Source organism: Arabidopsis thaliana, chromosome 5 (assembly GCF_000001735.4).
Source record: "Arabidopsis thaliana chromosome 5, partial sequence".
NCBI lineage: Eukaryota > Viridiplantae > Streptophyta > Magnoliopsida > Brassicales > Brassicaceae > Arabidopsis > Arabidopsis thaliana.
The window spans coordinates 3,287,708-3,315,045 of record NC_003076.8 but is presented as its reverse complement, the minus strand read 5'-3'; the positions used below and the strand labels follow the sequence as shown (position 1 = coordinate 3,315,045).

The window sequence follows — 27,338 nt, the reverse complement described above, 5'->3', positions numbered from 1 at the left end:
TACAAATACCAAATTTAAAATAACTAATTTGGTTTGAATTTGGTATATTGTTGTTAGACATATTAATTTTCTTCTTGTTACTTTTTTAGTGTTTGGGGGAAAACTTTTATCTTCAAATATTTAATATTTATTTTCCTCCAATCATGTGATGTTATTTTTTATTATTCAGAGTTGAAATGAATTTGATAAAAACCATATCGAAATTCCTAACATTGTTACCGTTTGTTGAAAATAAAGGATAGGAGGATACAGATATCTCAAATTCAAGATATCAAAGATTTATAGTACGTGCGTACAAATGATTGTGGGAAAGGGAAACTATTCATTTAAGAATACTTTGCTTATCTTATGCTTTTATATTCTCACATATTCGACAAACATCACATCATCTCAATTGCGGAGACTTCAGTGAGCATTCTTTACGAGTAACGGTGACTATCACGATGACCTGTGCAATGAGAAAAAAAATGAACTGATTCATATAAGAAAGTTCCAAAGAAAACTTTTTCACATGAAACGGCAAAGAAGACCATGGTAGTTTGGGATTCTGTTATAATCGTTCAAGTAGGATTCATAAAACATGTATCAAGCTATCAATCTTTCACTCTGGAATACCTTAACGATTAATTTTCTTGCCATATGTCACAACTGAATACTAGATATTTGAGAGTTTTACGAGTTATTGAGTACTAGATATATGTGAGAATGTTCTATGTAATCATGTTTACTTGAAAACAGTAATAATTAATTACCAAACGTCTATGGCGTGAAGGCCACCAAAACGAGTATTACGTTCTAATATTACCGTAAAATGATGTTTTTGTGTATATGATTGTGTGTGTATATGATCTTTACCGTATAATCGTCTGTATGATTATTACCGTAAAATGATGTTTGTTTATGGATTCAAAAAATGAAAAAGCTAAAGAATAGAGATAGATGGATTTGTTACGACCTAACTATCATTTTGAATAAGATTTGAAATATTATATGATTCTATGCTATATTATTTAGTGATTCTATGCTAATATGATTTAGTGATAAAGGGAAAAAACAACAATTGTTTAGTTGTGGAGGTGACTATTTTAATAGGACTGCGGAGGAGAAATTTTGTCTAGAACAAGGTCGCAAAAGATCTGGGAGGCGATGAAATTGACTAAAATACCCCTAAACTCCAAACCAAACCACTAGTTGTTTCCACGCTCTCCACTTGTCGTACATGCATTGCTCTTCCGGGTCGGGTTTTCTTTGCTTTTTTTACTCGGCTACGTTTTTTATTTACAGTTTCACCCCTCTTTAACTAAATATTTCACATTTTTAGCTCTCTTGTTTCTGCTTTATTCTGAATTTGTCACGATCAAACTATCAAAGTGAAATACATTTTTACATTCAACAACTTTTTCATCGGAGGGTGGAATTTACAAAGTCTTGCATGATCCATCAGTTATTTTTAACAGCTTATTACTAAATTTAGTAAACGAGTAGTATCACTACTCGATTCAATTTCACTCCAATTTCTATAAAAAAAAAAATACATGACAATCCATATTATTCTTTATGTTAATAGTTTAATCGTGATAGATAGAATTTAACAAAAGAAAACTAGTGTGGATCGGATTTTCTACTTTGATATTAACAAAAAAAATAGTTGCATTGTAAACTTTCTTATTTACCACTATTTAAAAAATCATAAGAGAAGTAAATATAGCTTCGCTCCTTAAAATTTATGTAATAGGTGCTTACAAAATTAGGTTTAAAAGGATGGTGGGTAATAGAGTAGGATACATATGCAAAGTGAGAACTAAAAGAGAACAACACTAGCTACACCTTTTGGGTCAAAGAAAATGGTCAAGTCCCTGGTAAAATAAATATTGAGCCGCGGTTAAATAACATTTTTTGGCATACTGTATATAATTGTTTTCCGATTAAACGTAGCTAAACTAAAAGATCAAATCGAAAACTTTAATTAAAAGTAGTTAAAATATTAAGGCTTGTGAAGAAGTTGAGAGTTCGAGAAACAAAAAGAAAAAGGCTTGTGGGGAACAACCCGCCAGATGAGGAGGCGGGTTTCCTCTGTAAATAACGAAGCAAATAAAAGTAATTATTTTAAGGTGGATAAAGGAAGGCCCAGCAATTAAGGCACGTGATTAGGGCTTTCATGTCCTATTATTTTATGTCTACAACATTTCGTATCCTATACTTATACTTTATTCAACCTCCAATATCTTCAACCTTATGTTTTTAATTTTAATATGGAGTTTGTATCTTTGGCAAATAAGATATTTATCTAGTGTCCCTTGGTTTCTAAAGAAATTATCTACCGTCCTTTAGGTAGATGAAGTGTTATTTTACCGCGTTTTCTAATTCTTATTTTTTTAGCCAATTTTCCTAAAACGTCTGTACAAACACAATCAAACAATCAAAACTTTATAAGATACCTAATCAAGCATCGTATTTTTATAGTACAATCAAAACATTATTCAAATAAATTATTATTTTGTTTAGATGAAGCATATTTTGTTGTATATGCATGGTTTTATACACCAATTTTTATAAATATTTACACTATTTGTTTTTAGATTATATATCATATATAAAATCTATTATATTGTGTCTTTATTGATTATATATTACCATACGTAACAATAACATACTAACATCCACCACAACAGAAGCTTACATGTTTTAAGCTTAAACGAGTAATGTCGATATAAAGTAATTTTGTTGATAGGTCGAAACGAGATCTTAGCATAAGAATGAGTGAACGTTGATGCGCTTGATTCCATTAGTGCGGGTAATGGATCAGAGTTAATAACAATATATTTCTAGTGGACGTGTGTGAGTAGGTCCACATGGAAATTTTACAAGAACTTGACGTGTGTTTAAACAGACAATTTTGGTCGAGTCCCTTCTTATATGAATGTGAACCAGCACCCTACGGATAGACGGACACGACAATGGCAAGTATCATGTTCGTTGACCATCAATACATTCGTAATCAGACCAAATCCAAGAGCTATACGGATTGTTGCCATGTGTATAGCTCTTGGATTTGGTCTGATTACGAATGTATTGATGGTTGACATGTAATTCGTCAAAACGTTAGTAACTGATGCTCTACAATTGTCATACTTTCGTGATTTACTTCACTATATATAAGCCAGTATGCTCGACTATTTGCATCTAAAATATGGAGACAATCGCCTAGTCTTTATTTATAAATCCATCTTTATACTTCTTTATATATGTCTTTCGTTTTAATAGTCGTTCAACATCCTATAGTCAAAATATGCTGAAATGATGATATATCTAATCGAAATCCTTAAATCACTTTCTATGGTTCTAAAACTTTTTAAAATGGTTAAAACATGTTAAAAACCATGTCGCTCAGTGATCCAATTGACAAAAAAAAGTTGATGGTCAATCACATATTTGACAAGTATATTGTGTACAAATATAATAACATAAACCGTAATCAGAGATTGTCGTTCATACTCAAACGTAGAATCCAGTTCACAATAAAAGAAAAAGAAAGAATACGTTAAAATTATGCGAAGTCCTTCATGGGTGTTTCAGTTGTTGAAGGCATTGTGGGACGTGTGGCCTCTCGTTAGGGTTCTGGCCAGAGTGATGTGGCATTATAGTCATTAAAAGGTACTGGTGATACATTCGGTTACATACTTTTAAATACCTAAACATTTATCCTTGCTCTTATTATTGTCCTTATACTCAACTCAAAGTTTTCTTTTTGGTATTTTTCAGTTTTTACAATGTGTTCTCTAATTATTTGTGTCTCTGGAAGACTTTGCTTAAAAATCTCTCATGGGAAATCACACGTGGGGATGGTCACACCTGCCCCTTTCGTATCGAATGTTAAGTTGTTAACCTTTTAAACGATATTAGGTCGAATTTAAAGATTCCGAATAAAGATATACTGTTCAACTGCGGATAAAATATGATGCGGTTCAAATAATAATAAAATATATATATATATAAAGAATTTTGTTACTATTTGAAACACATTGCACTGTACGGCTCGATCACATTCAAAGCCAAAATTTATACACATACACATACAAATACACATACACATAGATACAAATGCATGTATAATTCTTGTTGAACACCGAACACATGTATATAGTAATTTTCTGCGATACTTAATATCTTTACAAAGTGCCACATCAACACACGTGGCTGAATCTAGCAACTTGAGAGGATAAGCACATGCTTCCACATTAGCTTCGTCTTTCCCCTTTTGAATCACACAAATATTAGATGATTAATTCGATCACACGTACTTAGTCTTATACCATCCATATCTATATACGACTTTTATATTGATCATATCATAGTTTTCTGTCCTCCAGTAGTATAATCAGTTTTGTTGAAATTGACCAAATATATTCTCTTTGTTTGGTATAAGGTCATATTATCATATGGATTCTTTCTCTTTGTTATTCCTTTTTTTTTTTTCTCAAACTCTTTTTGTTATTCAAGTTTCTAAAAATAAACTCCAAGATACCTTGTTAAATTGTAAGGTGACAGTTGCAGACGGTCTTTGATCATAATGATCTTATAATAATAATTTGGTTAAAACATTGTTTATTCAATCATTGACAAATACGTGCAAAAAATATTTGCACAGTCTAGAATATGCAAGTTGTAGTGGATTGTTGATTTATATTAAAACTCTATTATGTCACAGACTCAAAGTTAGATAGATATTCATTATAATTTCGATGATAGATATTCCGAGTAGTCTATATATAAAACTAAATTTTCTGTTTCGTTAAAAAAAAAAAATCCGATACTAAAACGAAAACCCCATCACTAAATACAGAGTTGTAGTTGAGTTTTTTCTTATATGTGAAACCAGGTATTCAAAATCAATTATAAAAAACCGCGATTTATAATTATAATAAATAAATATATTCGTATTAGTAAGGAATAGAATGATAAAAAACCTTAAATACCGAATTATATCGAGTTCAGCTTACATATAAAAGAAGTGTAGAGGTGTGAATAATATGAACAAAACCTTAAAGATCTTTTACTTGTGAAGTAGTTAATTAGTTCTTCTTAAAGAGTCTTTTACCAACATACAAGACTCTCCTAATCATCATCCTTATCTTGGATACCCATCAAATTTCTTTAAATAATGCAATATTTATGATTCATCTAATGAAATGTTGTTTATATTTTGGGAGGTCCAATAACTTGGTGGTAAGTGTATCAGTTGCTTTTGACCTTTGACCGAGGAGGCACGTGCGCAGCATCTTTTGATTCATAACGTTTCTCTGGTCGAAGATTTCGGTGTTGCACGTGCGACCCTGTCCTCCTTATTATCTTAATCTCTCATCTTTTGTCTTAATCTCCTTAACTAAACTTTCTCTTTAATTCTTTTTGTTCCTCCCCAAAAATATTGCTTCTTAAAATATTTGCACTTTAACCTTTGTCCCTCTTTTTAAAATCTTTAGGATGTTTTGGTTGTATTAGGCAAACTAGTAGGGGCAAAGACCCAAATTAGCAGTGAAACAATGTAATTTTTAAAAATGGTGGACGTTTGATTGTTTGATTTGTACAACTTTTCGTACAGAAATTACGAAGATTTTATTGAACCGATCGGTTAAGGTATCTCATTGAACAATTTTAAAATTTTTGATTTAGAGAAATCTCATTCTTACAAAATGTTTACATAATGCAGCGTATCGTTAAGTGAATTAGTTTTCGGCTAATATATTCATATTAAATGATTTTGATTGAATTTTCTATAATTATGTTACCAATCCTTTTATTTGTGTACTTTTAAATTTTGAGATTACTATCTGATGCTGAAAGTATTTGACATAAATCGAATGTCAGGTTTTAAACTGTATTGACATAAGAATTTAGAATTTCTTGTAATAGCAAGTTTCGAAAGATGGAAATAAATTGCGAAATGTAGTGATGATATGTGCTAAATAAAATCAAACATTAATTACATGTTAATCGTAGGCTATAGACACACATAATCGACAAAGAGAAAAGCATAAACATGTATTTTTTCTGACAGTAACTCCGTGTTTGAAGGGTAAGATTACCCACTTGAGGTAATGATGTTAACACTTTGCACACTTCTTAAAGAATTCTTATTATGTGTACCATAGAATAACGAGTAAATTTTGGGTACAATCACTAATTAAAAAAGTAATAGACTAGAGATAGACGTTAAAAAAATATGATTAGTTTAGTAGATTAGTTAATAGTGACAAAACCTGATATTTGTTTAGTATCTTTCTTTTACAGCAAAAGATCACGAAGAGGATGTGTGAATATTGTCCCTTAGTCAAACAAAACAGCCGTGAACAGCTTAGACTAACGCGATTTTGCTAGCTGTACATAGTAATTATTTATAATTTTATATGTTTATTACAACCTAACAAAAGTAAGAAAATAAAGTAATTCACAAGCTTAACCAACATTATTCTAAGTATATATTTTCTTTTTGACATTTGAGGCCTAATCACAAGAAACTGAAAAGTAAAAAAAAAATCAGATGCAAAGTAGAATTTGTCTTGACGTTTGGTGCATTACTTTGTTTTGAAGTCACTGTTTGTAAACATTTGCAATATATATTATTTAGGCAATTGAAAATATTACCGTAATTTGAACTTTGTTTAACAAATTCAATAGTCCAATACTAACGGGGATATGTAATTTTTTTTACAATATGATTGGATTCTCATAGGTTTTGCAATCGTCGTACAACAAATAAGATATAGGCCTTTAAGTGAGAGGATCCAGCAAGAAGATCAAAATCCCAACTCAAAAGCCCATGTCTTGTCTTTGCTTTAGACCAATCTCTTTGGAGCAAAACATGCTTATTCCTAGATTTAGCCTTATATTGATGTTTACGTTTGTGCATAAAACAAGAAAGACGATCCCATGCAAATAAGAAAAGATTTAAATCCATTAACACAATTGATATGTAGTAGTAGTACATGGAAAGATATGTAAAAGTTTTCTATGAACCAGCAGGCTTCTTCATCTTAGACAATGAAGGTTGAATACAAGAGAAAAGGGATAGTCTTTGCTTCTTCGGTTTTCTATCGAAGATAAATGACCTCAAAGGAATACGAGAACGATCTTGCGAAGACTGTGTGTTTGATTCAGAAAGTGAAAACTCCTCACTTAGTTTCTCGAGTGTTGTATCAGCATCCTTCATCAGTTTTGTAACTTGATCTAAACCTGTTTGCAACTCTTCTGCAATCCTATTGTTTTCCTTCTTCATGTTTGAAACCTCGCCTTCGAATTTGGCTCCTTGGTAGATTGTAAATTTTATTTCAGAGTCTTCAGAATCTGTTTTGAGAGCTTCTGTTATCTCATTGTGTATGTCACTCAAAGTTGAAGCTCTGATGTTGATTTCTTCTTTTAAAAGCAAACTCTTCTCTAACCAAACAGTCATTTCGGTGCGAATCTCGCTGAGGTGTTTGTATATGGGACGAACATTTGATCTCAGAGTGTTTTTTCCTCCATCTTGATTCTTTTGTTTTATGATCTTCAACATCTCACCATGTAAGTCTTTGATCCCTGTGTCAAACTGTTGTATTTTGCCAAAAGAGTTGCTAAACCTCACCAATAAGTTCAAGTTCTCGCTTAGTAATGCATCAACTCGTGCTCCCAATTGCTCTTCATTTGGTGACATCCTCTGTTTTTGACCAGTTATTGCATTTGTGGCGTTATTATCTTCTCTGCAAATTAGCATGAACAATTGGCCCCGTTGTTGATCCTTGCCTTCATCTTTCAAGGTGTTTACATTTTTCAGTTTAGTTTCAGTTTCATGTAGCAACTTCTTCACTTCTTTATAGTTCCGAAGTACTTTGGTGTATTCAGTTAACAAATGTTTTTCTCTGCCTTCGATCCCATGTGCGAGCAACTTCTGCAAGAATAACTCATCTGATGACTCTTGTGTTGTTATGATGTCTGATTTTGGTGATGAGATGTGTTTCTCTAAATCAGATAACGAAGCTTCCTTTGTTTTAGTTTCAATAGCCTCTTCTTGGTTAACTTCATCGGAAAGATCCTTTTCAGCAAAAACCACCTCAGATGCTGATTTAATGTCTAAAGCATTTTCAGACACAACGGTATCATCAATGTTTTCCTCTGGAAACTTTGTATCAGTCAAAGATCCTATATCTTGAATTGGCACATTAGTAGCCTTTAATTCTTCATCTTCCCCTTCTTGCGTCAAGCTTTTTAATCTCTTGGATAAGAAACTTAGTTTCATATGTGCTCTCGTAAGATGTTTATCAATGTTGTCACTCTTTTCTTCAACTTCTTGGTCTATATCTTTAACACCATTCACCTTTTCCTCCATCTCTTTCAACTTCTTTCCCATGTCCATATTGTCATCAGTTTGAGATGAATTGTTTTCTTTTTGTAGAGCTCTAATCTGTGCTTTGAGATCATCGATTTCTTCTCTTAGTCTGTGTATTAAAGCTGCTTGAGATGAGAACAAATTCTCCAAATTGATCACATCATTCACAAGCTCATCGATTTTATCAGCCACGTCTGGAATAGTAAGACATGACTTAGCCTCAGAGTCATCAAACTCATCATTTACCTTTTCTCCTAATGACTCCAACTTCTCTTTCTCGCTGTATATCTCATGGTTTCCTTTCCCATCACCAAGCAATGCATCAGAAAGATTACCAAATTCCTCTGTTGATTCACTGATTTGTTTTCTTGAAACATCTACTTCTTTCACATTTTGTTCCTGTTTATCTCTCAGCTCTTCTAGTTTCTCTTGGCATGATTTGAGAGCTGTGGTAGACATCAATATCTGAGCTTCTTTATCTTCTATAACAACAGCACCTTCGTCAAACTCGTCTTGCAAACTAGAAACTTTCCCTTGTTTCTCCATGATACATTTCTCAATCTCCCAATACTTTGCAAGTCCATTCTCATAAGAAGTCTTCACAAACTCTTTCTCAGTTTGCAAAACAAGAATCTCTTTCTGCAACTTGTCAATCTCTTCCACCGCCTCGGTTTTACTCAGCCCGGACTTGTTAACAACGGACGAGGCATTCTGTTCTTGAATAGCTTTCCTTGACATGAACATCTTCTTGGCAGCCTCAGGGTCTTTTATGGGCAAATCAGGAACTTTTGGAACATTCTTATTTGATGTCTTATTTTTATGGTGTCTAGGTGAGACAGGAGCATCATCGTCGTCATCTTCGTTCATGGCAAACTCAGGGACTTGGTCAGGAAAAACAGATGCAATTGTGGTGTTGGCGTTTTGAAGCTCTTTAGAGATATGATCATACCGCTCTGCTAAAGCACGATAAGCCTTGAAAGATTCTTCTACAAAACTTATCAATTCAGGCCTTCTCTTGTAATACATTTCTGCACGCTTAGCAAATGAATCACCTTCATCTTCCAAAAGCTTAAGTGCATATTCCACCTTCTCCTCGATATCTACATAAACATTTTATCAAAAATATGTGGAAGAAGTGAAAAATGATGATAATATGGAATGTAAAAATATGTAACCTTGAAGGTTTTCTTCAAGCCATTTGGATTGTTTGGTTCGAACGTGGCTTGCCCACCACCAGGAGTACGCATTGCTCGCAGCTCTTCGTAGCATCTTTATTCTCTAATCTTTTTCTTGAAAAAAATTTCAATCAATTGAACAAAATCTCATCTTTTTCTGGAGGTTTCGTTCATGACAACCAAAGGAGATGTGTTTTTTTTCTCTCGTTATTATTGTTGTTAATCTTGTTGATAGAGAATGGCGTAGAGAAAGATTCGGTGATACATAGTATTAATGATAAGTTGCTATTTAAAACACATGCAACATTGGATCTGAATAATAGTCCAAAGCATAATGCTGGTTGATTGATGATACATTGATACTCGTACTAATTAAACGGTAACGGAAACAAACTAGTCTCGTCCTCTTTTTTTTTTGGCTTCTATTTTAAGATTAGATTGTGAGATCATAGTTGGTCCTGAAATCACCATGGACAGTGCAAAAACAAATAGACATTCCATTAAGAAGATATTTCTAAGATATGTACATTATATTTGATAGTTGGTCCTGATTCCTGAAATCACCATGGACTTGTTCTTTGTTTTTCTTTCTATATTCGTTCCTATGAGGATGATTTTGTAAATAAATATGCCCAAGCATCAATTTTTTATACGAATCTATTAGCCGCAACAAGTCTGACGTGTCGAAATACGTGGCAATTTGTTCACCACTTTCCACTTTACACGGAACGTTTCTCAATACGAAACGGCATCGTTTCTTGTGTCTGCTAAATGCGAATCCCCTTGTTCGTCCTGTCTTCGAAGAATCTCCCTGAAGAAGACTTCAAACCCTAGAATTTTGTTTGTTCCCTCGATTTTTGATTCACTGGGTAAGTATTTTATACCCTTAATATGTTTATGGTTCTTTACCGAGTTTCGATTGTAAACTCCGATTTTTGAATTCGGGTTTCGTCTGGTTTTCATGAGGAATTTTAACTTTGTAAGTTTTGATGTTGGATGTTTCCTCGAGATGAGATTAGGTTAAAATTAGCTGTTTTAAGTTGAGTTAAGTTGGGATTGTGATCGAGAATTTTAATCCAAGTTGTAGATTTTAGGTTACTCTCTGGTAATGAATATGGCACGCCGACGAAATTGAATGGTCTTGTGTTTTCGTAAGCTCTAGTTCGTTCTCAGTTCAGTAGCAGATTTTGTTGATTGCTAAGAATCTTAAGGATCACACTGCCATAGGTTATAATTGCTTCAACTATTCTCACAGTTTTGTGAATGAGAGATTTGGAAGTTTAAGAAATGCAAATTTTACTACTTTTTGTTCCACCCACCGAAGCTAGACTTTCAATGGTCTACTGTTTGCTGTATCTGAATCATACACACAGGTTTTAACTGGTCTGCTTCATTTCTACGGTGCAGAGTTTGTGTTGGCATTCATTAGTCTCTTTCCGTTAGGCTGTGAGGCTTATGATCGGTGCCACTAACGTTACTGGCTAAGTCATTGAATCTGATTAAAATATGGCCCTTTATGGTACATTGCAGTTGTCTCATAGTCTGGGTTTGTGCAGAAACCAACGGTTTTGTAATCCAGAAAATGTATGTTTCTTCCATTTTAGCCCTGACATCCTTTTCTTTTAATCATTTCTTCCCTTCATCTTTCGAAAAATGTACAATTTTTCAGAGTGCCATGAGAAGGAGGCTGCATATATCAAATGGTCCTCTCTCATTAGGTGTTCCGGTAATATTTCAAACAAAATTTACTCTAGCCTTTCAAATTCGGTTGCTGATAGTTAGTAACATTACTTTTCTGCTTATAGTTGGGACAACATGGTTTCAGCAACATATTACTCTCAAATTACCTTCGTAGGCCTATTTGTTCAGTTCCATGCAGAACCACCGCTTTTAGGTGTCATTCCTTTTCTGCAAGCGGCAAGGCAATTGAACCTGCTGTTAAAGCTGTCACCGTGGTGCTAACAAAGTAAGACTCCTTGTTTCCTATCATCACATGCAGAATGACCACCTTGTAAAATTGGAAACTATCATTATTTTTATTTAGTTGATCTTCATGGATCTGAATGATTGCATAGTAATATTTGGGCATCTAACTCAAAATGAATGAATTAACTCTACTCATAAACATTGTGGACTTGAGCCAAACATTGATGTATGCAGGCCTTGTCATTACCATGGCTCCCCTTAGGGAAGTTGTAATTTTTTTGGTGGGGAAATCTGAGGGGGTGCATTTATGTTTCTCGTAATTTCTCTTCTTTTTTTATTGCACTCTGTAATTATTTGCATTCCGTTTTTTGCAGGTCACACGGGTTGATGCAACAATTCCCTTTTGTATATAAATTGGTTCCAGCTGTTGCTCTTCTTGTTTTCTCCCTGTGGGGTCTAGTGCCTTTTGCTCGCCAAGGAAGAAACATACTACTCAATGTAGGTGCAGCCATTTCAAGTTTATATGCACTTTTTTTTTGTTTACTGCTTTCATTTCTGTGTTGTCTCAGTTCAAATCAATGTGGTATCTTTTCTATATGAGATTCTGAATCTTTACCTTTGAATCATTGTAGAAGAATGATAACGGTTGGAAGAAGAGTGGTACGTACCATGTTATGACTTCATATGTTCAACCTCTGTTACTATGGTTAGGAGCTCTATTCATCTGCAGGTATATCTATCAAGTAGTTCCTCGGGACTTTCTGAGATTTAATTGTTGAGATATTTTGGTGGTATCCTCATCTGAAGTGCTTGGTTGAGATAATTGATTGCTGGTGACTATTCCTTATATAGGGCATTAGATCCTGTTGTCCTTCCTACAGAAGCTAGCAAAATTGTGAAGGATCGACTGTTGAATTTTGTGAGGTCATTGTCAACGGTACTTGCATTTGCTTACTGCTTATCCAGGTAAGAGTATTGTCTAATTTAAATACAAGACTTCGTCTTCATCTTATGTTTCTGTATTTTAGTGGCTTCTATCACGTGAAATTGCTATGTGGCCATCTCATGACTTCTGATTCTTTGATGTTCCCATGCAGTCTTATCCAACAAACACAAAAGCTATTCTCAGAAACGAGTAATCCGAGCGATACAAGAAATGTATGTAAAGTGACACTCATAAAAAGTGCTTTAATAATACATTTTGTAGAGTTATTATTCTTAGGATGTTTGGTCTATTTTGCATATCTGTCTACGCAAGATCAGAAATCTCTATCAACAATATAATTGGCTTCTCAATTTGTTTTGCTAATTTGCCCCTGGAATGGTACAGATGGGATTTCAATTTGCTGGGAAAGCATTGTATTCTGCTGTATGGGTTGCTGCTGTATCACTTTTCATGGAGTTGCTGGGTTTCTCTACACAAAAATGGCTCACTGCTGGAGGTCTTGGGACAGTTTTGATTACTCTTGCTGGCCGAGAGGTGAAACCTAATTCTCATTTTAATTACTGGTTTCTTCGGAATATCCACTGTTAGCTTTAGACGTTCCTTTTCCTGTTTTATGCTAAAGATATTTCATAAAAACTGAGTTTTTTTTTGTTTTTTGGTTCCAGATTTTGACAAACTTTCTTTCAAGTGTTATGATTCATGCAACCCGGCCATTTGTTTTGAATGAGTGGATTCAAACAAAGATAGAAGGTTATGAAGTGTCTGGTACTGTGGAGGTTAGAATCTCTGAGCTTAGATGATGTGAATTTTTTCCTAGCTTCGGTGCACGTCATTGCCATACCTGAACGTTTCCTTAAAATTAGCTAGCTATCTTTCTGAATTGCTTGTTGCAATGCATTTACAGCATGTTGGTTGGTGGTCACCAACAATCATAAGAGGTGAAGACCGCGAGGCAATTCACATCCCAAACCATAAGTTCACAGTTAATGTCGTGAGAAACCTTACTCAGAAAACTCATTGGCGTATTAAAACTCACCTAGCAATCAGTCACTTGGATGTCAACAAAATAAATGTGAGTTTTCTAATTCCCATATGGTCGTTAACTCTTTATACAAGTTAAGGTCCAATCATGGAGTTTTTTTAGCTGATCCTTGTTTGGAACTTCCTCAAACAGAATATTGTAGCTGACATGCGGAAAGTGTTGGCCAAGAATCCTATGGTTGAGCAGCAGAGGTTACATAGAAGGGTATTCTTGGAGAATGTCATTCCAGAAAATCAGGCCCTCTCGGTTAGACTTCAATACCTATCTCTTCTTTTGCACCCATCTTCAGATATTTCAGGCAGCTTTGGAAGGTCTGGTTCTTACATCTGGTTCTCGTTTTTACAGATACTGATCTCTTGCTTTGTGAAGACGTCTCATCACGAAGAATATTTGGGTGTAAAGGTAATTTTTCAGTCTTTTATCTTATCATCTACTTAAAGTTCACAAGAACTATTGACTTATTTGCTTTCGTTTTCTTGTATTGGTGAAACAGGAAGCTATATTGTTGGACCTTCTTAGAGTCATAAGCCACCACCGAGCTCGTCTAGCTACACCAATCCGTACAATCCGTAAGATGTACACAGAGACTGACGTGGAAAACACACCATTTGGGGAATCGATGTACGGAGGTGTTACTTCTCGGCGGCCTTTGATGCTAATTGAACCCGCTTACAAAATCAATGGAGAAGACAAATCAAAATCTCAAAACCGTGCAGCAAAACCAACCGCAGAGCAAGAAAACAAGGGCTCGAATCCAAAGTCAAAAGAAACGTCTTCTCCTGATCTAAAGGCGAATGTGAAAGTTGGAGAATCCCCTGTTTCTGATACCAACAAAGTACCTGAAGAAACAGTAGCAAAGCCAGTAATCAAAGCGGTCTCAAAACCGCCCACCCCAAAGGATACAGAAACATCAGGAACTGAGAAACCAAAGGCCAAGAGAAGTGGTGGCACAATAAAATCAACAAAGACAGATGAAACAGATAGTTCAACATCATCAGCGTCTAGATCAACTTTAGAAGAGAATATAGTACTGGGTGTTGCACTAGAAGGCTCAAAGAGAACACTTCCAATCGAAGAAGAGATACATTCTCCTCCCATGGAAACAGATGCTAAAGAACTCACGGGAGCTCGCAGATCCGGTGGAAATGGACCATTGGTGGCTGATAAGGAACAGAAAGATAGCCAATCACAACCAAACTCAGGTGCTTCAACCGAGCCGTGAGATGAAATTCAATGAGTTAGCTATTTTTTTATAACACTCTTTGATGTAATATACGATTGAAATTAATTGAATTTACCCTCCCAAAATTCTGGAAGTTGGGGGTTGATAATGTCGTATATTAAATATAGGGGTGGTTTATTGATAGTTGGGTGAAAGTATGGGTTTAAATCATAAATATCAGAAGAAGACGGTTGAGAAGTAGCTTACCTGTCTCTAGTCATGATGTAATTCATAAATGCTCCTCTCCTCCGATCTCTCCGCCATAAAATCTACTCTTTCTTCTTCTGGGTGTTCAAAGAATTAGTCGTTCTCGCGTATTCACTTTCCATGGCGGGCTTTCTCTCCGTTGTCCGGCGCGTGTACCTCACTCTCTACAATTGGATCGTCTTTGCTGGATGGCAAGTCGAGCTCGACTCTCTTTCTTCTTTTGTCTAGTGGAGTTTTTATTTTTCTCTCGGATTGATTTTTGAATTTTGGTGACATTTGGGGTATTAGGGCTCAGGTTTTGTACTTAGCGATAACGACGTTGAAGGAAACGGGTTATGAGAATGTCTATGACGCCATTGAGAAGCCTCTCCAGCTTGCTCAGACTGCCGCCGTTCTCGAGGTCCGTCTCTCGTGACACAATTCGTGTTTTATTTCTTCTTGTTTTGTTGCATTTCCCGGGTAATTAGAGAAGAAGAAGAATGATTTGGTTCACACTTGTTGCAACTGAGTATTTGTTTTTTTTTTCTTTCCTCTGATTAAAATCTGGATTTTGGAATTTTCCGGGTGTGGAGCAGATTCTTCATGGATTAGTAGGTGAGTGATCTGATCCATTAGACTAATTTCGAACTTGCACTACACCATTTTGATTAAACTCTTTTTAAGATCATTGACTGAGTTGTGTTCTGCTGTGTTGCTAAACTCGAATAGGTTTGGTCAGATCTCCTGTTTCTGCAACTCTGCCACAGATAGGTTCAAGGCTATTTCTCACTTGGGGCATCCTATACAGTTTTCCAGAGGTTAACTTAGAAAGTTACCAGCATTACTAGTTCATTATTTCTCTTTGATTGTTGCAAGTTTCATCATTTGATTGTTGAACTTTGTTTCATTTAATTTCAGGTCCGATCTCATTTTCTTGTTACGTCGCTGGTCATAAGCTGGTCTATCACAGAGGTGATTATATCTAGTCTCTGTGTTGATTTTGGTAGCCATTGATATCGCTCTTACTAGGAGACATTTATTAGATTCGTTGTATGCCATAAATCTGAAATGTCTAAAACATTGCTTCTCTTACTGATGCTTTGAAAGTTTCCTATCACAACATGGATTGTTGAAGTACAGAACAAGAGATTAGCTGTTAATATTTCGAACAGTCAAGATTTGACTTAAGTATGACTCCTTAATTACTCCATTTTGGTTGAAGTCTTATCCTAGTAGCGTCCTTTTAGGATAACGTGCTTCAGTTCATATGTTTGATGAATAACTCGCTCTGAGCGCAGATTATTCGCTACTCATTCTTCGGCTTTAAGGAAGCTCTAGGCTTTGCACCTTCATGGCACTTGTGGCTCAGGTATGCCATTCATGTGCAATATAATAATAGACATTGAAAAACAGATTAATTTGCAACTCTAATCTCATTTATTTCTCTCTCGTTAATCTGTTCAGATACAGCAGCTTTTTATTGCTATACCCTACCGGTATCACCAGCGAAGTTGGTCTTATCTACCTTGCCTTACCACACATCAAGGTAACACAACTGGCTCATGTCAATTCCTTAAACAGAGAACAATTCTTTCCTTTACAATATCATTTCTTTACGGGTTGTTACACCCTTTTGTGTATTAGAATTTAGAGCTCTTAGAGTAGACATGAACTGTTAAAGCCATTTCCCTCAGACTCTAGTAGACAGGATCTGTTTGTTGACTTTCAAGACGTCACTGTAAAATAATCCATATATAGACTTAACTTTAATGCCATCTATAAAGTTTCAGATTTTCTGTTCCACTGGTATCAGGGGAGAGTATATATATGGTTGATTCCTGAATGGTCCCTTTGCTCTTTTTTTTTCTTTTTCTTTTGTCTGCAGACATCGGAGATGTACAGCGTTAGGATGCCTAACATATTGAACTTCTCATTTGACTTCTTCTATGCAACGATACTCGTCCTTGCAATCTATGTCCCAGGCACAAACTCAGTCAACCTTTCTTATAACATATCCCATACATCTGTTCAATTCTGATCTGCGAGACTAAATTTGTATTTGGCTGTTGCAGGTAGCCCACACATGTACAGGTACATGCTTGGTCAGCGAAAGAGAGCTCTCTCCAAATCCAAGAGGGAATAAAAGAAAAGATTTAGAAAGAGACGAAAAAGCTCATCAACTGTTTTCTCCTCTTGTCTTGTTCGTTCATGTACTACTAGTCTACTACTACAACTTGTCTTTTGTTTAGCTTGTTTGAGCTTTTACTTCCTCGGCGATTACTTGAACTTACATGCAGCAGGATACTATTAAGTGTAATGTGGTTTCTAAATTAATAAGAAAATCATTGGTTCCTTCTCAGTAGAAATGAAAAAGTTGATTTAAGCTAAAATTTCCCAAAAAGTCGAAATGGATTCTTAATAATATTTATGAAATTGAAAAAAAATCAAGAAAATTGTGAAATTATTGGGTCATATCGTCTTATCATGGTTTAAATATTTAAATGCTTTTGAGATGATCACGAGTCAAATTTACTTTGCCCAAAATAACTATCAAAACTTGTTTTTTTGTGATATATAAAAGTCAACGTAGTTCGTTAGTGAGAGATTTATCATGGAACACGATAAGGCGTCGTGAAGTAACGCAGATCACAAAATATTTGTGTCTGAAAAGGCATCGGCGTTGTCTATTTTCTTAAATATAAAAATTGAAATAAATATAAACGTCGTCGTTTGGAATCAATCAAAAGGACCTTCTCCGCCTTTCATTATTTTGTATACCAAACCGAGGGAAAAATCCACAGAGATGAACCAAAAATAAAAACAAAAATCTTTGATTATTTCTACAAAAATAAAATTCGAAAACTTTTGAATTCTTTCATTTGGCTTTCGAAGCTGCTGCTTCAATTCTTGCTGCTTTGATTTGATTTTTTTTTTGGATGAAATGGCCGATCAGAGAAGTAAAACCAATAGATGGAACTGGGAGGTGAGTGGGTTCGAACCGAGGAAGTCTTCTTCCAATGCATCGTTTGCGGAGAGTACTGGTCACCGTACGACTGGTCCTCTGCTTCGCCGGAACTCGATTTCGACTCCCTCGCTTCCGCCTAAGCAAGCAATTGCATCTAAGGTTAACGGATTAAAGGAGAAAGTTAAGGTGATAAATTTCACTTCCTTTTTCACTTCACAGAGTATACTTGGCTTTTGGTTTTGAGCTGAATTAATTTTATAAAAGGCTGCTTTTAGTTTCTTAAGTCTAGCTTGTGGGATTTGATGGAAGTTTTTAGTGTTGAAGCCATTACTTATCAAGAAAAAAAATTGTGACTTGGTTGAACAGCTTGCGAAAGAAGATTACTTGGAGTTGAGACAAGAAGCTACTGATCTTCAGGAGTATTCTAATGCTAAGCTTGACAGGGTTACACGTTACTTAGGTGTTTTGGCTGAGAAAAGTCGTAAATTGGGTAAGTTTTGTGTTTCACTAGTCGTAAATTTGAAGTCTATGTAAGTTGTGTGCAAGCATCGAGAAAAACTGAGTATTCATTACATTTGGTGCATTTGTGACCACTGGAGAAGTTAACAACACTAGAATTGGTTGGCATTTTCCCAAAATTGAAACCTTTATTGGAAACTTCATAAATCCATCTACTGTATCTAGCTCTCGTGGTTGCGTTTATTTATCTGTTTTGTGGTGGAAATTTGGTAGTGTGTTGTATTGATTTATCTACGTAAACCACCACAGATCAGTTTGTCCTTGAGACTGAGGCTAGGATATCTCCACTTATCAATGAGAAGAAAAGACTGTTCAATGACTTGTTAACGGCCAAAGGTACACAGCTTCCATAACCAGTATCATCGATCTTTCTATATCGATAATCTTTCTTTGGTATAGGTTCACTGATGTATGATAGTTCTCTGCTACCTGTTGGTTAATGTGGATTTGTTTTTCGTACTTCAGGGAACATAAAGGTATTTTGCCGTGCAAGGCCATTGTTTGAGGATGAAGGTCCCTCTGTTATAGAGTTCCCTGGGGATTGCACCATATGTGTAAACACTAGTGATGATACTCTGTCCAATCCCAAGAAGGACTTTGAATTTGACCGAGTTTACGGACCTCATGTTGGACAAGGTGAGTACCATAGTTCATTGTAAAATGTAGTCTCTCCTTATGTCATGAGCTGTTTCTGGTTTCAATCTACAAAAGCTGCAACAATACGACCTCTGTACTTATACTGTAATTTTTGCTCAGCTGCACTGTTTAGCGATGTCCAACCTTTTGTTCAATCTGCACTGGATGGATCTAACGTCTCCATATTGTCATATGGACAAACTAATGCAGGGAAGACATACACCATGGTAACCATTCTTTTCATTTTCCTCTGAAAGTTAACAAATAGGTCACATGTTGATGTTGTGAAGCAACTATATAGATGGACTTGCTGTTACTTTCTAGTGTCTAGCTTTGCTTGTATGTGAGAATTTAACATAGCTTATGATGTATATGCGGTTACTTTTCTTTTGAAGAATATGCTCATTCTATAGCTCTCATGCGTTCATTTGCTTAATTACATGCTTATTCTTCTTCTATCGGGTTCAGAATTGAGCCTGGGATAAGCTTCTTTCTGGAGTTATGACATATGTAGGATGCATATCAAACTGATTTTGTTAGTATAACAACATGCTTTCTTTAATATCTGAAGTGAATATTGTGTCTACATTATCGTGTACATTCACAGGCATGTTTCTATGTTGAATGAGGTCGTTAATCATAGGACTGTCTATTTTCACAGTGATTTGTTATTCCCTATGGCTCTCCGTTTTATCAGCTTTGTTGATTGTTGTTTTGCCAGGAAGGTTCGAATCACGATCGTGGTTTATATGCTCGATGTTTTGAGGAACTCTTCGACCTAGCCAATTCGGATTCAACTTCGACATCACGATTCAGTTTCTCTCTTTCAGTGTTTGAGATCTATAATGAACAGGTGCTTCCAATCGAGTTTAAGTACTAATACTTTTGGGTTTCATTTTCTTTGCCAAGATAGTTCTGCAGTGGAATTTGACACTTCTAATTTGACAACCTTCATTGTCAGATCAGGGATCTACTTTCGGAAACTCAGAGCAACTTGCCCAATATCAACATGGATTTACATGAATCTGTTATAGAACTCGGACAGGAAAAAGTTGATAATCCATTGGAGTTCTTAGGAGTCTTAAAATCTGCATTTCTGAACCGGGGCAACTATAAATCAAAATTTAATGTGACACATCTGTATGTTTTATATTGTGCTTGAATACCTCCTTCGGTTACATGCATATAATTATCTGCTAAGGACCAAGATTCTTTAGCACTTCTTTACGGATGTTTTCTGCCTTGGTAGGATTGTCTCAATACACATATACTATAGCAACACGATTACTGGAGAAAACATATATAGCAAGCTCTCTCTGGTTGACTTGGCTGGAAGTGAAGGTTTAATCATGGAAAATGATAGTGGAGACCACGTCACTGATCTGCTGCATGTCATGAATTCGATTTCAGCGTATGTTAAATTCTTATATCTCTGTATTTATCCATGAATTTGTTCTTGTTAACTTTGTTTATGCATATATTTCTGGTTCTATAGGTTGGGAGATGTTTTATCCTCGTTGACATCCGGAAAGGATTCAATTCCTTATGATAATTCAATTCTTACAAGAGTACTTGCAGATTCCCTAGGTAAAATTTGTTATCTCAGTACATGCATCTTTCCTCTTTTGTGTCACCCTTAATAGTATCATCTTTTGTTTTTGTTTTTGTTTTGCCACCATTTCTTAAAGCTCTTTGTAAGTGAGATACAATATTCTGTAATGTGTAGGAGGAAGTTCCAAAACATTGATGATCGTTAACATCTGTCCAAGTGTGCAAACCTTGTCTGAGACAATCTCATGTCTCAATTATGCTGCTAGAGCTCGGAATACTGTACCAAGCCTTGGCAATCGAGATACAATCAAGAAATGGAGAGATGTGGTAAGTGGAAGTGAAAGAGATTTTTCCTTCTCGGATATTCATTTTGTTACAAAATTTGCTGCATAGGTAACCTTTTGTCCCGCAGGCAAGTGATGCTCGGAAGGAGCTGTTGGAGAAGGAGAGAGAAAATCAGAATCTGAAACAAGAGGTTGTGGGCTTAAAAAAAGCTCTTAAAGATGCAAATGACCAGTGTGTATTACTCTACAGTGAAGTGCAGAGAGCGTGGAAAGTTTCATTTACATTGCAATCAGATTTAAAGGTCATAAAGCTTCACCAGGGTTCTTGTTTAGCTTGTCAACAATTCTTTATAACTTTTTTGTTGTTGCTCATTATCCGTTTTGTACTTCATGCAGTCAGAGAATATTATGCTTGTAGACAAACATAGACTAGAGAAGGAGCAGAATTCTCAGTTAAGGAATCAAATAGCTCAATTTTTACAGTTGGATCAGGAACAGAAGCTGCAAATGCAACAACAAGATTCCGCCATTCAAAATCTCCAGGTTTGTGCCCCATGAGTGTTAGTATCTACGCTTTAAAGTTTTAGATCTATGTTAAGGCAACTGATTTTTGAAATTGTTGACTTCTCTGTACATGATAGACATATAATTCTCCTGTTGTTCAATTCAAATTAATGCAGGCTAAAATTACAGACTTGGAATCACAAGTAAGTGAAGCCGTTAGATCTGACACAACAAGAACAGGAGATGCCTTGCAATCTCAGGACATATTTTCTCCAATACCAAAAGCGGTTGAGGGTACAACTGATTCTTCTTCTGTTACCAAGAAACTTGAGGAAGAATTGAAAAAACGTGATGCACTGATTGAGGTTCTCCTCCCTCTTACTCTGATTAGAGTTCGTGCCCTCTGGCTGAACCATGGATATTTGCACTAGTACATTTATCTGAAGAGAATTATGTTTTCCGCAGAGGTTGCATGAAGAAAACGAAAAGTTGTTTGACAGATTAACAGAAAGGTCAATGGCTGTTTCGACCCAGGTCATTATTTTCTCTTGTATAGCTATGCTATATTAAGCATTTCAATATCATATCAAGGCACTGCTCTCAGCTGTTAAGAGAAAAATTAATTTAACTCCATTCTTTACAAATTGCTACTGTATGTTCAACACTATGCATCTGGAGGTTTACTTGCTACCAGTACTCCATTGCTTAAGTGTTCTTATCCATTTTTTTTTTATTAGGTGTTGAGTCCCTCATTAAGAGCTTCGCCAAACATTCAGCCTGCCAATGTTAACAGGTGATTCCGTGATTAGTTTGAACTACTGTTTTCTGTTTCTGTCCTTTCATTATAATTAATCCTTATTATATACTGATATGTAATATTCTGTCTCCGGGAGAACTAGTAGGGGTGAAGGATATTCGGCAGAAGCCGTTGCTTTACCATCTACACCAAATAAGAATAACGGAGCGATTACGTTAGTAAAATCTGGCACTGATTTAGTAAAAACCACTCCAGCTGGAGAATACTTGACAGCTGCATTGAATGACTTTGACCCTGAAGAATATGAAGGTCTTGCTGCCATTGCTGACGGCGCAAACAAGCTACTAATGCTGGTACTTGGTTAAGAACTAGTTTCTTAGTATCTTTATTAGACTTTTCAGTGGTGTAGTTATATGACATGACACCATTGTTCTATCATAATATGAAGAATGAAGGTTATGATGGATTCCTGATGTCTCTAGACACTAATATCGGTTAAGGACATGTTTTTATATCAACTTATATTGGCAAGCATTTTTCCTATTGTTGACTCGCAGGTTTTGGCAGCTGTCATCAAGGCTGGTGCTTCCAGAGAGCATGAAATCCTTGCTGAGATTAGAGATTCTGTCTTTTCATTTATTCGGAAAATGGAACCAAGAAGAGTAATGGATACCATGCTTGTTTCCCGAGTTAGGATACTATACATAAGGTCCTTACTGGCACGATCACCGGAGCTTCAGACTATCAGGGTGAGCATAGGCATCCGAGTTGTATCTGATTTTTATTTTAGCTTTGGCCTTAGCTTGTATGACTATGTTATTTCTCCTGGTAAAATTAACCCTATCCTCCTCATTTAGGTCTCTCCTGTCGAGTGCTTTCTTGAGAAGCCTAATACTGGTAGAAGTAAAAGCACTAGCAGGGGTAGCAGCCCAGGTAGATCCCCTGTTCGATATCTTGATACGCAGATCCATGGCTTTAAAGTAAATATAAAGGCAGAAAGGAGAAACAAGTTGGCATCTGTGGTATCAAGAATGCGTGGACTTGAACAGGTGGATTTACCTTGGAAGAGCACTTGAATTTCAAAGATGCTTGAGTTTATCTAACATGTTATATATTAAGAGAGACTTATGCTCTTGATTGTTATCATCTAGGATGCTGGGAGGCAGCAAGTTACTGGAGTTAAGCTGCGGGAAATGCAAGATGAAGCCAAAAGTTTTGCTATTGGGAACAAAGCCTTGGCTGCGTTATTTGTTCACACTCCGGCTGGTGAACTGCAGCGACAGATTCGGCTATGGCTTGCAGAAAATTTTGAGTTTCTTTCCGTGACCTCAGATGATGTATCGGGAGGAAACGGTGGCCAACTAGAGCTTCTTTCCACAGCAATTATGGATGGTTGGATGGCTGGACTAGGGGCCGCTGTGCCACCTCATACAGATGCTCTCGGGCAGCTTCTGTCCGAGTATGCAAAACGTGTCTATACTTCTCAAATGCAGCACATGAAGGTATGCGATGTCATTGGTCAAAAAATATTTTTTGAGTGGAATTGGCAGATAGACATTCCCAATGGTCTGAAATGAAAGATCTCTTTAAGTAGCTGATGTTGTGGCTGACTTTACGGCCTATGTTGAGGTCTAAGGACTAAGGTTTTAGTCTGAGTAATTAGTTTGGAGTGATGCCTAATATGGAACTGTGGTACAGGATATTGCTGGTACCTTGGCGGCAGAAGAGGCAGAAGATGCTGGTCAAGTGTCTAAGCTTCGATCAGCTCTTGAGTCCGTTGACCACAAAAGAAGAAAGGTACTAGACCGCACCTGAAAATAAACGATATAGTTCTGGGTGCTTTGATTTTTATCTTAGAAACGTTCTTGTGCTCTGACTTTCGTTTGCTTTCTTTATCAGATTTTACAACAAATGAAAAGTGATGCAGCTTTGCTTAACCTGGAAGAAGGCAGTTCTCCTATTCCAAACCCTTCGACGGCAGCTGAAGACTCAAGATTAGCATCTCTCATTTCTCTGGATGGCATTTTGAAGCAAGTCAAGGTATTTATACCTCATGATGCTTCATACTAGATCTTGGTTTTTGGTTAATTTTTGGTCAATAACTTATTTTGCATCTTGCAGGAAATCACAAGACAAGCCTCTGTCCATGTTTTGAGTAAAAGCAAGAAGAAAGCATTACTTGAGTCCCTTGATGAACTCACTGAGCGGATGCCTTCTCTTCTTGATATCGACCATCCATGCGCACAAAGAGAAATTGCTACAGCACACCAGTTGGTCGAGGTACCTTTGATTTCCATGTATAATTAGTTTATGTATAATCAGTTTCTCAATGAACCTACCATAGACACAAAGAACTCTACCTGATATAATGATGAGATCCGGATTGAAATAGTAAACAAACTAACTTGTTTCTCTTGACCGCAGACGATTCCTGAACAAGAGGACACTAATATTCTGGAACAATCACACGACCGGAGACCCTCATTAGAATCAATATCCTCAGGTGAAACTGATGTATCTCAGTGGAACGTTTTGCAATTCAACACAGGCTCTTCAGCCCCATTCATCATAAAATGTGGAGGCAACAACAACTCAGAGCTCGTGATCAAGGCTGATGCACGCGTTCAAGAGCCCAAAGGAGGTGAAATTGTCAGAGTTGTCCCAAGACCTTCTGTGCTAGTAAACATGAGCTTAGAGGAAATGAAACAAATGTTTGTGCAATTACCCGAAGCTCTAAGTTTGCTGGCTTTAGCTAGAACAGCTGATGGCACAAGAGCTCGCTACTCTAGACTCTACAAAACTCTGGCCATGAAGGTTCCCTCTCTTAAGGACCTTGTTAGTGAACTGGAGTAAGATACCTAAGTCGTGAAATGGCATACAGATGTTGCAGAGATACTATCCAACAATGGAGATTCCATGTGTATTTATTATTTTTTGTGAGATTTTTGGCTGGTTATGCTACATATGAGCTACAGATTCATTGTGTAATATGTAACTTCATTTTGTATTCACACAGCTATAAATTACTTTCTCAGCAAATGAGCTTTTTAAATTACTCTCTCTGAGTGTTAAATGAAGGCAAAATGTAGTTCAAGAAGCAATAATATGATTTGTACAACAAAACGAAAACTACCATTTAAAGGCTGATAATACATAAGTTGGGAATGCATTGTGTTTAGCAGTAAGGGTCTTGACTGAGTCTAGACTTGCAGTTTCATCAAAAGAAGTGAGACCAAGCTCATTACCATGAATCCCTCCAGTGATGAATATTGATTCAATTCCTGAAACATTTGCTCCCCTTATATCATGATGTAGCGAATCTCCTACTGCGATAGACTCAGACGGATTGACTCCCGCAATTGCTATAGCAGACTCATAGATCATCTACCAAATATACACACAGTCAAATTCAGGTGGTACAGAGAGAAGTAGCAAATTTTAATGTTCAAACGGATTTTACACCTTATGAGGTTTTCCCATCGACTTCACTTCTCCTCCCAGTTCTTCATACTTGGAAGCTAGTGTACCTAACAAATTTGTGATTGAGTATATCAGTCTTTTATATGGCATCATATGTGGAAGACACAATTAGACATTTTGAGATGTAAATATATGTACCTGGCATGATATGAAAAACATTTGCTTCAACAGTCACGTAATCTGGATTAGCTACGATCATGGGAAGTCCTCGAGCTGCAGATTTCTCCAAAATCTTCTCTAGCTCATCAATAGTCCTTGGAGATACACTGCCTGAAGGAAGTCCTAGGGCTTCAGTGCCGTGCGCTAAAACAAAGTCAGCTTCTTCCACATTCTCCACAACATTTAGATCTAGACCCTGAAACATAAACTATATCATATACCTACCAATAACCTTCAACGATAAATCAACCAGCAACAAGAAATAAGGTGATAAGTAACCTCCAAAGAGATTGCTCCTCGGTCATTCCAAGTAATGTGAATGCACCTCCTTCCCAGTGCAGCAAACCAAGGATCATCTCTCCTGTAAGAGACATCTATCAGTAAGTTCTAGTAACTCAGTAAGTAAATAGCATCTTAATCACGAAGAAGAAGTTGTTGGTAATAATAACCTCTGCAAAGATTGATGAGTTAGTTCACCACTAGTTATAGCTCCGGTGAAGAAAGAAGGATCAAAGCCAAGGCCTTTCAACTTTTCCATTGTAGTTGAAGCACGTCTAGAAGAATTACTAATGATCACAATTTTGGCACCCGCTGTTGCAAGATTTTTCACTGTAAATCCAATAGAACAAAAGAAAGATCAGTCATTATGCAGAAGTCAGAATTACAACGAAACCGAAGAAATCTGAAAGAAAACTATCAAGAAATGGAAATTCTCAAAAGTATGATGATATTTCATTTTCGGTTTCACAACTTATATGGACAAATATACATTGCCAAATCACATCTGATTACATCAAATATAGTCAACACTGAAGCCAAGTCCTACCTAAACATTAAACAGTTTAAAGAAATGGTTTTATGCGAGCTACAAATGTTGAACCCCAATGGAATCAGAATCAACAACCCGAATAGCTATATGCTCACAGATAGAAATGATAACGTACATGTTGAGATAGCACCGGGGTAAGGTTTTTTGCCATCATGAAGAACTCCATACTGATCTAAGAGCCAAGCCTGTGACACCCTTCATCAAGTTTAGCTATAAAAAATATCTTGAGAAACATTCACTAAGCTACACACATTCTTCTTTACCAAATGTTAATCTCGAAAAAATGTGATGGTTGCTCAAATGAAAACTACACTTGGCAATTTATTTGTAATAAGCTACAAATTCTAATCAGAATCCCAGGTTACTTTTTTTTTTTTTGGTGTTCTTACGGAATCCAATTTACAGAAAGTTGTATGCTTTTCCAAATTACAAGGCTAATATTATACAATACGTGAAGCCCATTAGTTAACAAGATGAAGTGAATCGAAAACATGATGATTTTGTAGACAATCGGATCATCAGACTAACATAGATATGTTAATGGCTTCGCTCGTCATAAGAGGAGGAGAAAGTCAGAGAGCACATAAGAAGACAGTAAATTGAAGGTCAAACCTTAAAATTTCTCGTCTCAACTATGTCTTTGAGGCCATTCATTGGCTGTGAGAGCTGCGAGGAACAGAACATTTTTCTTCCTGTGACGAGAAGAAGAAGAACTGAAGAGAACTGGACCAATCGAAAAACAAACCACAAAGTGTTTTTCACTTTACCACAAGCACAACGCATACGTACGCGCAACAT

At 36.2% G+C, this 27,338-nt stretch overlaps 5 protein-coding genes and 1 non-coding gene across 11 annotated transcripts; 4 read left to right on the top strand and 2 right to left on the bottom strand.

Annotated features, from left to right (window-relative positions):
* Window positions 1-2,975: 2,975 nt before the first annotated feature.
* MIR8184 lies at window positions 2,976-3,084 on the top strand. The gene has a single exon (NR_142542.1). It is a non-coding gene; the product is annotated as a microRNA ath-MIR8184 precursor (primary transcript).
* Window positions 3,085-6,936: 3,852 nt separating this feature from the next.
* Window positions 6,937-9,759, bottom strand: NET2C (Kinase interacting (KIP1-like) family protein). Its single transcript, NM_121088.4, has 2 exons — window positions 9,535-9,759; window positions 6,937-9,459 (listed from the first exon to the last, which is right to left on the bottom strand). Exons 1-2 carry the CDS (start codon window positions 9,626-9,628, stop codon window positions 7,007-7,009), a joined length of 2,547 nt encoding a protein of 848 aa, NP_196612.2. The 5' UTR covers window positions 9,629-9,759; the 3' UTR covers window positions 6,937-7,006.
* A 502-nt stretch (window positions 9,760-10,261) lies between these two features.
* On the top strand, window positions 10,262-14,854 carry MSL2 (MSCS-like 2). Of its 3 annotated transcripts, none has more exons than NM_121087.3 (14): window positions 10,262-10,403; window positions 10,942-11,118; window positions 11,204-11,260; window positions 11,340-11,500; window positions 11,835-11,958; window positions 12,093-12,190; window positions 12,313-12,426; window positions 12,558-12,618; window positions 12,791-12,940; window positions 13,072-13,182; window positions 13,311-13,478; window positions 13,581-13,694; window positions 13,794-13,850; window positions 13,942-14,853. In NM_121087.3, the coding sequence occupies exons 2-14, from the start codon at window positions 11,041-11,043 to the stop codon at window positions 14,668-14,670; spliced, it is 2,022 nt and encodes a 673-aa protein (NP_568230.2). In that variant the 5' UTR covers window positions 10,262-10,403; window positions 10,942-11,040; the 3' UTR covers window positions 14,671-14,853. The 3 variants fall into 3 exon arrangements, with proteins under 3 accessions (NP_568230.2, NP_001078567.1, NP_001190278.1); NM_001085098.2 differs by having other exon boundaries at window positions 10,285-10,403; window positions 11,065-11,118; window positions 13,942-14,854; NM_001203349.1 differs by having other exon boundaries at window positions 10,287-10,513; window positions 11,065-11,118; window positions 13,942-14,737.
* A 26-nt stretch (window positions 14,855-14,880) lies between these two features.
* PAS2 (Protein-tyrosine phosphatase-like, PTPLA) lies at window positions 14,881-17,242 on the top strand. Of its 3 annotated transcripts, NM_001203348.1 has the most exons (10): window positions 14,895-15,068; window positions 15,166-15,277; window positions 15,453-15,471; window positions 15,586-15,674; window positions 15,775-15,828; window positions 15,964-15,990; window positions 16,155-16,225; window positions 16,321-16,402; window positions 16,742-16,838; window positions 16,929-17,240. In NM_001203348.1, the coding sequence occupies exons 1-10, from the start codon at window positions 14,998-15,000 to the stop codon at window positions 16,997-16,999; spliced, it is 693 nt and encodes a 230-aa protein (NP_001190277.1). In that variant the 5' UTR covers window positions 14,895-14,997; the 3' UTR covers window positions 17,000-17,240. The 3 variants fall into 3 exon arrangements, with proteins under 3 accessions (NP_196610.2, NP_001190277.1, NP_001078566.1); NM_121086.5 differs by lacking the exon at window positions 15,964-15,990 and having other exon boundaries at window positions 14,881-15,068; window positions 16,929-17,242; NM_001085097.1 differs by lacking the exon at window positions 15,964-15,990 and having other exon boundaries at window positions 15,173-15,277; window positions 16,929-17,242.
* A 369-nt stretch (window positions 17,243-17,611) lies between these two features.
* On the top strand, window positions 17,612-25,121 carry KAC1 (kinesin like protein for actin based chloroplast movement 1; the record flags this gene model as incomplete). Of its 2 annotated transcripts, none has more annotated exons than NM_121085.3 (23): window positions 17,612-18,007; window positions 18,188-18,311; window positions 18,590-18,676; window positions 18,806-18,976; window positions 19,097-19,203; window positions 19,698-19,829; window positions 19,938-20,116; window positions 20,226-20,387; window positions 20,472-20,563; window positions 20,703-20,854; window positions 20,940-21,113; window positions 21,208-21,354; window positions 21,492-21,680; window positions 21,781-21,849; window positions 22,053-22,108; window positions 22,218-22,425; window positions 22,630-22,821; window positions 22,930-23,121; window positions 23,224-23,574; window positions 23,771-23,869; window positions 23,972-24,112; window positions 24,194-24,352; window positions 24,497-24,925. In NM_121085.3, the coding sequence occupies exons 1-23, from the start codon at window positions 17,798-17,800 to the stop codon at window positions 24,923-24,925; spliced, it is 3,822 nt and encodes a 1,273-aa protein (NP_196609.1). In that variant the 5' UTR covers window positions 17,612-17,797. The 2 variants fall into 2 exon arrangements, with proteins under 2 accessions (NP_196609.1, NP_001078565.1); NM_001085096.1 differs by having other exon boundaries at window positions 17,673-18,007; window positions 22,215-22,425; window positions 24,497-25,121.
* AT5G10460 (Haloacid dehalogenase-like hydrolase (HAD) superfamily protein) lies at window positions 25,098-27,296 on the bottom strand. Its single transcript, NM_121084.4, has 7 exons — window positions 27,153-27,296; window positions 26,656-26,725; window positions 26,161-26,320; window positions 25,991-26,072; window positions 25,691-25,907; window positions 25,535-25,599; window positions 25,098-25,456 (listed from the first exon to the last, which is right to left on the bottom strand). Exons 1-7 carry the CDS (start codon window positions 27,222-27,224, stop codon window positions 25,202-25,204), a joined length of 921 nt encoding a protein of 306 aa, NP_196608.2. The 5' UTR covers window positions 27,225-27,296; the 3' UTR covers window positions 25,098-25,201.
* Between the last annotated feature and the right edge of the window lie 42 nt (window positions 27,297-27,338).